The sequence below is a fragment of the Larus michahellis genome, chromosome 2 (assembly GCF_964199755.1).
Source record: "Larus michahellis chromosome 2, bLarMic1.1, whole genome shotgun sequence".
NCBI lineage: Eukaryota > Metazoa > Chordata > Aves > Charadriiformes > Laridae > Larus > Larus michahellis.
In genome coordinates this window covers 154,876,251-154,887,040 of record NC_133897.1, presented here as the reverse complement: position 1 = coordinate 154,887,040, position 10,790 = coordinate 154,876,251, and the positions used below count along the sequence as shown (strand labels likewise).

Genomic DNA, 10,790 nt, shown 5'->3' with positions numbered 1-10,790 from the left:
GATAATGGTTTTAAACTGAAAGAGAGTAGATTCAGAATAGATATAAGGAAGAATTTTTTTTACAATGAGGGTGGTGGGGCACTGGCACGGGTTGCCCAGAGAGGTGGTAGATGCCCCATCCCTGGAAACATTCAAGGTCAGGTTGGACGGGGCTCTGAGCAACCTGATCTAGTGGAAGATGTCCCTGCCCATTGCATGGGGGTTGGACTAGATGGCCTTTAAAGGTCCCTTCCAACCCAAACTATGCTATGATTCTATGATTCGGAATTAACCAGTGCAAAGGCAGGGAGAGTGCGTGTGTTCATGAGCACATGCCTGATGAAGGACAAGACTAGTCTGCTTCCAGCTGTTTGAACAGCACAACAGCTGATAACAACAGCAATGACTACAAAGAAATGTATCATTGGCACAATTAGTGGGGAAAACCACGCTAGAGTCCAGTTGAGGACGCAAGGTCTATCTAACCTTAACTGAACCAGTTAGCACCAGGCCCTCATACTTTCAAGGCTGACTTAGAAGTTACTAAAAAATTTCAGCTGTTGATGCTCGCTCGCAGCCAACTTCATTTTGGGCTCCATTGGCTAAAATGGACATTTAGATGTCTACATGTAGACACCAAATTTTGGAGACTTAACCTAGAGCTGAATTCCACCCTGTGAGTATCTCAGGAATTGCCAAACTGGAAGTTGCTAGCTCCTACAGAAGACGCTTGGCCATATAAGCCGAGATTTGGCCTTCTGCCTTTTTTTCTCTAGAGAGGGCTGTTTCCTACCACATGGTTATAGAATGGTTGTGGCGTTAAGTACTCCTCTGGTATCTCTAGCAGAGACACACACTGAGCTAAGCTTGGGCCCACAGTCTAGGCAGATGAATGTCTGCACAACTGTACTTCTGACCTGTTTGCACAATCCTGTTATATACGTGATTTCATATATGTGAAACTGCCGCCCTCAGGCTCTATATTCCTTGGGGATGTTGCCATACAATACGCAGCAGAAGCAGGGTTACAGGCTGCTTTTATGAGGCAGAAATGCTGCAAGACACAATTAAACACTTCATCAGTACTTCAGACCCACACCCAATCTCCAGATCACATAATCATTCTTCCCCACCACCACTATGTCTCAGGGCACACTGCATCCAAACCTAACTACATCACCCTGTCTCCTGGGCGACTTTGCTCTGAAAGAAACCTCCCTTCTAATATGTGCCTCACAAATCAGTCATCCTTTCCTGCACCAAGACACTGCATACCCGTCAGGGCAGCGATTAGGATGAGGTACACTAAGAACATCACAAGACAGGGTCTTTTGATTTTAGGAGTCTGCAAACCCTTTTTTCTTACCATTGCTTTTAGCTGCTAGAAGTTTGTAGTTTAAAAAAAAACAACTTTAGGGAAAAGATATTTTGAATCATATTAAGTTTATTTACTTAGTAAAGTTATATTACAATATATACAGTTTCTATTTACATATACACCTTTCTAAGAAATGAAGCACCATATGATACAGTTATATTTTAGAGGAATTTACAGAAATTTTGTTTTTGCATCCAATAATTATATCTACAGACGCACATAGTTCTCCTAAGACGCTGACTTCAGTGGGTTTTGGATTAGACTGCTAGTGAAGTTACCAAAGAGAAATTTAATTGCTGTGAGCTATCAATCTGCTATGCTTCAGGATAGGAGATCTTAGCTATGTCATTCAGGGGCTACGTGCAAACTTAATCCTCAGAGAAATTTGGAGGTACAGATAGAAGGTATTTTACAAGACAGAAGAACACAACACTTCCATCAGTAAGATTTTTACTGTCATCAGAAACAGAGTTTCATTAGAATGGAAAACGAACACTGCTTAAATGTTTATACACATTATGCGAAGTGAAGAACCTGGAAGCTTATGTGATATGGTGATACGGTATCACGCACTCCCCAAGGAATCCATTTACTCTTGAAGAGCCCAGTCTTACAGCTACTGAAGCTCATGGCATGATCGCCTTAAGTCAAGGAGAAAGACCAGCTGTTCGCTTTGTAATCTTCACGCCACCATCAAGAAAAAAAGGCAGCTCTGTCCAAGGCACGCAATTTCCTTCAAGTGAATAAAAGACGTTTGGAGGGGGAAAATGTAAAATGAGGTATTTAATAAACTACAAGAAAAAAGAAAGCTCCGAGACTGTTTTGAAAAACATCTTAGATATTTTACATATGTCATTGTTACATTCATCTGATTGTGGGTCAAGTTTTGTATAAACTATTTATACCTTTTGCACTACCTAATTAATGCCTTTCATATTTTTGCTTCACTAGATGTTGGATCTAACGGTGTGAAGAAAGCATTGTTACTCTGAGGACAGTTATTATGACAGACACAGGAGTTGATCAACATCATTGGCTTTTTTAGGACTTTGCCCTGAGGACAGCGGAACTCAGTTTGAATCGTTTTGGTGTTGTGTGGGGTACAGCATCGCCCATCATTGCAGACGCCACAGTAACGAGGTTTGTATGTCTGCACACTAGTGCAGTTCTTGTATTCAAAGCGAACAGCTTTCAGGGACTTCTTTGTTCGGATACACTTCTTCCCTTTCTAAGAAACATATGAAAAGACATTAGATACATCATTGCATGATACAGAAAGCAGTTAAAAAATTACATGCAAGGATATAGGCCTATTCTGAAAACTTAAATCTGTTGTCTTTGCTTGTTCAACAGCAATAAGACTCTGTAGCTACTTCAGTACTTACTTACAGGTAACTCCTGCAAGATCAGCCCTTTGACACCAGTGTGTTATTGGGCGAGTAACAAAAGACAATTAACGCCCACTCGTGTTATCTGAGACAAGCCAAACCAACATTCATTACAAAACTATACTCTACTGGAAAACTTCTCAGGCTAGTGTAGTTCCATCACAGAATCAAGAAGCCAAATGAGCAAGTTACAGGACTAGATTCAGGGGAAAAAAACTGGGCTAAACCGAACCTCAGAAGTCATCACCCATTCTTGTGACCCAAGGCAGAAGCAGCTTTACCCATGTTATTCTTAACAGTTGGTTGTCTAACTTGTCCTTGGAAGTTTTCAGTGACACAGACTCCACATCTGCCCCAGACAATCCTAACAGTTCACTATTCTTACTGCTTAGAAGGTTTTCACTCATATCTTAATTTTTATGCAGTCTATTTCTTCTTGTATCCCCCATGGACTCAGAACAGGCTGCAATATCTGAACACAGTTAGGAGAACGCATCTCTATTCTTTTGCATTCAGAAAAAGTTCAGTTCAATCAATTTTTCCTTAGCAGCACATGTTTTCTAGACCTCTGATCATTCTCGTGAATGATCATCTCATCATCTCATTTCCTTTTCAAAACACAGTATTTAAAACTGCAGAGTATTCAGCAATGGCCTTGGCAATGCTTTCCAACACTCAGAACATTATGCGAAGTGATGGTCCTCTTACCTAGCTACATGTTATTCTCTCTGATGGCAACACTTGTATAATGTGTAGAAGCAGCAAAAAGGTCAGCCCTTAGATAAACATTTATTGCACCTGAGGTGTCAGTGTTGGATTTGCTTTTGGAAAAAGCATCATAAGGATTAAAATAAGGTTTAGTTTACGCAAGCAGATTTTGCAGGATTTCACAGATTTCCCTGCAGTTCCAGATGCTCAACAGACTAGAAATCTGATACATCCATTCTGCATGACTGGAGCAACTCTGAAGTATACATAAAGGTAGTACAATTGCATTTGTGGGACAAGTTAGACCGCATGAACTGTCAAAATAGTCTGCACATGCAGTATATCTGATCTACGTGGGATGTCCCAAATTATCAAAGAATCATAGAATAGTTTGGGTTGGAAGGGACCTTTAAAGGCCATCTAGTCCAACGCCCCTGCAATGAGCAGGGACATCTTCCACTAGATCAGGTCGCTCAGAGCCCCGTCCAACCTGACCTTGAACGTTTCCAGGGATGGGGCATCTACCACCCCTCTGGACAACCTGTTCCAGTGTTTCACCACCCTCATTGTAAAAAATTTCTTCCTTGTATCTATTCTGAATCTACTCTCTTTTATTTTAAAACTGTTATCCCTTTGCCTATCGTAACAGCCCCTGCTAAAAAGTCTGTCTCTATCTTTCTTATAAGCTTCCTTTAAATACTACAAGGCCACAATAAGGTCTCTCCAGAGCCTTCTCTTCTCCAGGCTGAACAACCCCAACTCTCTCAGTCTTTCCTCATAGGAGAGTTGTTCCAGCCCTCTGATCTTCTTTGTGGCCCTCCTCTGGACTCACCAGAGGGGAGCAGAGCAGCAGAATCACCTCCCTTGACCTGCTGGAGGTGTATCACAAAGCTACTAAGCAAATGCAGCAAGTCTAATTCTTTCCAAAAGCCCTGGGCTTGCTGCACGTATTCTAAAAGGTCTATTTATGTATACTTGCATCTGGAGTATTCTACACCATAATATTGCAACCTTGGAATTACAGCTGAAGAGACCCTGCTCCCATGCCACTCTTTGGAGCATACCTTATCAGATGGCTCTTCATTTTCACAAGGTCTTATGATGCAAAGCCGTGTCTGCTTCACCATCTCACACTGTTGATTTCTGTTGGTAACACGGGTGGAAAAGCCCATTCCACAGCTTTTGGAACAAGCACTCCATTCTGTTGTTTGCTCAATACAATTAGCACTTGAATCCGACACATCGATCCCGAGTGTGGCCTCTTGTCTGTAGGCTGAAGACAAAACCCCACAGAACTGTATTACAAGAAAAACTAATGTGAAAACCCAGTACCTAATCGAGCTCTACCACAACTGGGAAGAAACATGTGAGACAAAAAAAAAAAAAAGGTCCAAAATCCACGCTTTTGACAGGATTCAGGAATTTTAAAAGCTGCCTTTTTAGGAGCCCTGCATGGCAACTTCCTACATCTAAAAATAACAAAAGGTGCCTATCAGTGTAATCAGCAAAGGATTCAGATTCAGGTCACTCAAGTCCACAGCTGGCAGAATTACTGCCATTTTTTTAACCAGTTCAGAACTCTAATAACTGTTTATTCCTCACTCTTTCCAATGGAAATACATCAGAAATCTGTTATAAAACTATGTCATAAAAATATTTATATTAAATATGATTTGAAAGAGGCTGAATGATTTATCTAAACTAATAAACCGCATGGAAGTAAAGTCCTTTACTCCAGAGACATCAAGTCACACGATCTTGTCAATTATTGACAGATTATAGCCAGGGTGATGGTGGGGAGGGAGGAAGGAAGTAATTTCCAGGAGTTAGCACAGCTACTCAAAGCCATAGCCAACTCTGATCATCGTCCTGCCCTCATCGCAGTGTTAAGTGTATTATGCAAATATTGCTAACTGTATAGTTTGGTTCAGCGGTTATCACAGTAGTAAACAGAATGAGGCAACGTGACTGAGCTGTTGGCCACAGCTCTTGCTGTTAAGCTCCTCTACAACAGCGTTTTTGCCTTTTGCATGGTAAAGCTCCCAAAAGGTAGCCCCCCAAGAGGGATGGCCACTGGTAGACAGAATACAGATAATCCACCTGTAGGCATTTTACAGATCAGCCTGTCACTGTCAAACAAGTCAAAGAAAAGGAAAAACAGTAGAAAGGTGGCAAGTTTTTTGTTTATATCATCTCATGTGCCTTATAACTGACACTTTATAGCACTCTGACAAGTTATTAGAGCTTTTCTTCCTGGATCTCTCCTTACTTGTTTTTCAAATGGATTAGCTGTGTTTCAGCACAACTAACTGCTTAAGACCACAAAGAGCAGTGACTGGAAGAGAATGCTGTGCCCTCAACTCCCATAAAAGTGGCTTATGAAAATCCATGTTGAACTAATAGTCTAATTTAAAGCGGATGGTGACATAACTCAGTAAGAAATCAGGGGGGAAATATTATGTAGCTTTATTTTTTCAATTACAAAAGCAGTTTATGAGTTCTGCGTTTTGGAATGGGATTTTCGTTTTTCAGATCCACTCACTGTGTTTATAACCACTGCTTCTCCAAGTACTTTGTAATGCTTTGATGCCAACAATAACGATGAGAGCTCTAGCATAGACAGGCAGGAATTTGTTGGCATTTTAGCTACCATGCTGACCACTTGTAATAACTAGGGAATTTAAGGGGAAAAAAAAGTCTCTTGTAGACTAAGCTCCTAGAATAGTATTTATGATGCAACATACTTTTGCGGAGCAACTAGCAAGACTGCAGCTTTGATCTGGGGGTGGAGATAATGTTTGGAGGATTATGAACTTGCCCCTGTTTTATTCCCCTCACTGAACTACCCTGCACCAGATAAACAGCAATTTCAGAATTGGGAAGTAACTCAAGTTAAGTACCTTTTAAAACTGCTATGCACATTCATCCTTAGAATATCATCTCTTACCTATCAGGCTCTGCTTTTATTCATAACCAGTGGTATACTTACTGGTGACTCTAGATGAGAAAAAAGAGCAGAAAAAATGATCACACAAAGCAATGTGTCTTAGATTTTGTAAACCCATGGATGTTTCCAGTATGATATAACCTCTTCCTCACAACGACTGCGATAATTAGTTTTAGTTTCCTCACCAGCCATTGCAAAACCTCCCAAAATCACTTCATCTTTAGGGTCACAGATCCACTTCTCGCAGCACTCTCCGGGGACTTCGATCTTTCTGGGGAAGGGGCAGTCGGGGCCGGGGAGCAGCAGGTCCAGGTTACAGCGGGGCAGGCAGCCGATCTGTCCGTCTCGGCAGGTGCACTGGTACTTGCAGCTGGGCTGGAAGGTTTCCCCGTTGCGATAAATCATCCCGTCAAACACGCAGTTGTCTCCCTCCAGCACTAGCGAGGAAAGAGAATGAATTTCACTGAAGCTGAGGGGGCTGTGGCAGGTTTCCCTCACAGTCCCAGAGCCGGCCACAGTGGACACCCCTCCGGCAGCAGCCAGAGCGCCCTGGGCCTGAGGAGGAGCCGCTTCCCCTGAGGGAAGGGTGAGAGAAGCGGGACAGCGACTCCCTCCAGCGGACACCGCGGCGGGCCCGGCCCGGGGAGGGTCTCCCCACCGCCCCGGGGCAGGCTGCCTCCGGCCCTGCCGGCCCACCCGCCCCGGCGTCCCCCCACCGGCCCGCCCGCCGCCACCTACCCATGCAGATGCCGGCGGCTCCGCCGCCGTCCTCGGGGCCGCGGTCGCAGTAGAGGCCGCTGCTCTCGTCGCAGGGCAGCAGCGGGGAGCAGCTCTCGCCGCGCTGCCGGGCGCAGACCAGGCAGCAGGAACAGCCGTCCAGCACGGCCGGCACCCCCGGGGCGCAGCGCGGCGGCTCGGCCGGGCAGCGCCCGCCGCAGGGCCGCGGACACGCCGGCTCCCGGCCGCTCACCTGCGGGGACAAAGCGGCCCCCGAGGGGCCAGGTCACGGGGCCGGCCCGGCCGGCGGCTCCCCCCAACCCGCCGGCCCCCGCCGGGTGCCCCGCACTTGCCTGGCACAGCCAGAGGAGGAGGAGCAGCAGGGCGGGCAGGCGCTGCCCGCCGCCCGTCGCCATGGTCCCGGCCACCGCCTCCCCGCCGCGCCGCTCGGCTCTGCCGGCAGAGCCATTGCAGCCGCTTATATAGACGCCGTCGGGGACCCCCCTCCACCGCTACCCCCGCTCCCCCCGCGGCGGGCAGCGCGGGCCGGAGGCGGGGAGCTGGAGCCGGGCCGGGCGCTCCGCTCCCCCCGCTCCTCCCGCCACCTGCCCCGGCGGGCCCGCACGGCCTTGCCCGGCCCGGCTGCCGGCGGCACAAGCGGGAGCCCTCTCACCCCCGAGGCATTACATGGAGGGGGGACCGCAGCCCCGCGGGCAGAGCCGCCCCCTTCCCGGGAGTCGGGCCGGCCCAGCGCCCAAGGCGAGGGGCTCCCCCGGGTGGGGGCTGCCGCCCTCAGCCCGACCCCACGGGCCCCCTCACCCGTCTGTTGTCCTGCAGGCAGCTCCCACACGAGCTAGAAACTGTAGGGGAGCACCACGGCCCGCTCTGCTCTTGAGGGGCTACGCCATGAGCTCTGGTATGGCCAACACGGGCATTAGAGACCTGCCACCCCAAACACATGCACCTCTTGGGGCGGTGCTGCTTCTGGCCCAGGCCTGAGGCCTCTTGAGCTTTGCAGGGATTCTGGAGGCCGCAAATGGGCCCCATGAATACCTGGGGCTGTGTGGTGATCACAGAATCACAGAATGGCAAGGGTTGGAAGGGACCTTTGCAGATCATCTAGTCCAACCCCCTGCCAAAGCAGGTTCACCTGGAGCAGGCTGGACAGGAACACGTCCTGGCGGGTATGGAATATTTCGGGAGAAGGAGACTCCACAGTCTCTCTGGGCAGCCTGTTCCAGTGTGCTGCCACCCTCAAAGAAGTTTTTCCTCATGTTGAGATGAAAATTCCTGTGTTCCAGCTTGCGTCTGTTGCCCCTTGTCCTGTTGCTGGGCACCACTGAAAAGGGTCTGGCCCCATCCTTTTGACACCCGCCCTTTAGATATTAATAAGCGTTGATAAAATCCCCTCTCAGTCTTCTCCAGGCTAAACAGACCCAGGTCTTTCAGCCTTTCCTCATAAGAGAGCTGCTCCATTCCCTTGATCATCTTCATAGCCCTCCGCTGGACTTTCTCCAGCAGTTCCCTGTCCTTCTTGAACCGGGGAGCCCAGAACTGGACACGGTACTCCAGATGTGGCCTCACCAGGGCAGGGTAGAGGGGGAGGATGACCTCCCTCGACCCGCTGGCCATGTTCTTTTTAATGACGTGTGCTCCTCAGTAAACTCTCAGTTTCAAGTCACAGGCACTGTTTGTTACCAGAGGGGTGTGGGTGCATCAGCTGGTAGGACACAGAAATGGCACAGGGAGCTCTGTCAGGCCTGTGCACCGTGAAGCTCCTGTGATGAGCTGAAAAGGCAACAGACTCCCCAATTCTCGTGTGGCCTGTGCAGCTGTGGGAGATGCAGAGCCGACATGTCAGGCCTCAGGAGTGCTTTGGAGAAGTAACTCCAGAGCTCTCTGCTGTGCAGTTTAGTGTGTGCAGGACGGATTTAGGCCAAGTGTAAGGGAGACTAAATCTGTTAACGGGTTTTACTTGTCAGGAATTGCCTTCTGCCCAAGGCAGGCCTTCTTGGGTCTTGCTAGTATACAGATATTCTCTCTCCCCGGTTGTCTGGGGCAGATAATATGCACTAGATTCTGTTGTGGCTTGTTAAAGAGGAAATATTTGAAAAATAAACAAAAGTTGTAGACAGACTAGTGAAAACAAGATGCCTCTTAAGCTTAAGACATGAGACAAGTGGTACTCATGAATTTACAAGGCTGCTGTAGCTCTAAGCCAAAGAAATACTCGGCACAAAAACAAATCACCAGATAAAAGTTTTGTTTTGGATAAAAGTCACCATTCCTTCCTTGATGCTGAATGGCAACAGCAGGCTTTCTGGAGAAGCCTGTCCTTCTGGCCAAAGCAGACTTTACCAGTCGCATATTGGCCCTTCGTTTTCTCATTCACAAACAGCAGGACCAGACAAGAGGAACTTTGGGTTGTTCAAACCTTATTAGCAGCTTGGGCATGGGTTTGGGGTTATTTCAGTCATCCACTGCCTTACAGGTCATTTCACTTTCCTTACCTCCTTTTTTTTTTTTCTTTTTCTGTTTTTCCCTTGCTTCTTTGCCTCTTGCTTCTGATTTAGGCAGTCAGCACAAAGGCACTTTCTGCAGTACCTTGCTTGTGAGCAGAATGACCAATGTTCTTGTCAGCTTGCTAAGATTTGCTGAAGAGAAGCAAGGCTGATGCTGTAGTTTTCCCAGAAGCAGGACTGCAAGCCAGAGGGGCACATACAAGATCTGGTTTTGCCTATCCTTCCGTATGTGAATCTGATGAGGTTTTCAGAGCTGATAATCATTCACAGCCACGGAAAGTTGCCTTTCCTTTCAATGAGATTACTTCACACCACTTTTAAGTATCTTCAGGTCTATAAAAAGGGTTTCGCCACATAAATCTGCAGAGAGAATCAAAGAAATGAACATTTACCGGTGTACTTAATTTCGAAAGAATAGCTAGTTTCCATGCATTTAATAAATGTATTAAGTCACTGTTTGTTTATAAAATGCCAGTTATGAAAATAAGGTGATGCTGCACTTTAGTACAATAGGGCCAAATACCTTTTCCCAGACATTTCAGTCCCTCCAAAGCATGCATAGTTTGGAATCCATTGGAACTATCAGTTCTAGGATGCTGCTTCATCTTCCTAACAGTGAATCTTTTTGTCTGTACTTGTTTTACAACTTTTTTAAGGGTGACATTCTTTTCTTATTACATGAAAGTGCTCTTTGTTAATCCTCACAGAGTAAAATAATGATCAGGTGGAGGGGTTTCTTGCTGGCTTAGCTGGCAATGAATAGTATTTATTCATGATATAAAATTAGTAGGTACAAATAAATATTTTAGTTTCTCTGGGTTTGCTTTTTTAAAAGAACTGTATTTAAGTGAGTTAACCTTGGCTCTAGCTGTTGCAAAGAGTAATCCCTCCTAATATGTAAATAAATTAACCTCTGCTCTTCAGTTTGCAGGAAGACAGAGTCGAAGAACAGTGTCGAGAGGTGTGAGTTCAGGAACAGAGTCCAGCAACGGGGTCTTGAGATTAAGAATATACTTAAGGGCTTTCCTGCATCAGGGTCGCAGGCAAGAAAAGGGTTGCATGGTACCCAGTAAGAGGAAAACAGGTCAGTAATCTGTAATTTCTGACCGTTAGGGACATTACCTTTGTAGGTATATAAAAGGTTAACTAGG

At 46.4% G+C, this 10,790-nt stretch overlaps 1 protein-coding gene across 1 annotated transcript; it reads right to left on the bottom strand.

The window, feature by feature from the left end:
- Positions 1-1,409: 1,409 nt before the first annotated feature.
- On the bottom strand, positions 1,410-7,566 carry CCN3 (cellular communication network factor 3). Its single transcript, XM_074577720.1, has 5 exons — positions 7,471-7,566; positions 7,139-7,370; positions 6,586-6,837; positions 4,518-4,726; positions 1,410-2,585 (listed from the first exon to the last, which is right to left on the bottom strand). Exons 1-5 carry the CDS (start codon positions 7,531-7,533, stop codon positions 2,289-2,291), a joined length of 1,053 nt encoding a protein of 350 aa, XP_074433821.1. The 5' UTR covers positions 7,534-7,566; the 3' UTR covers positions 1,410-2,288.
- Positions 7,567-10,790: the final 3,224 nt, after the last annotated feature.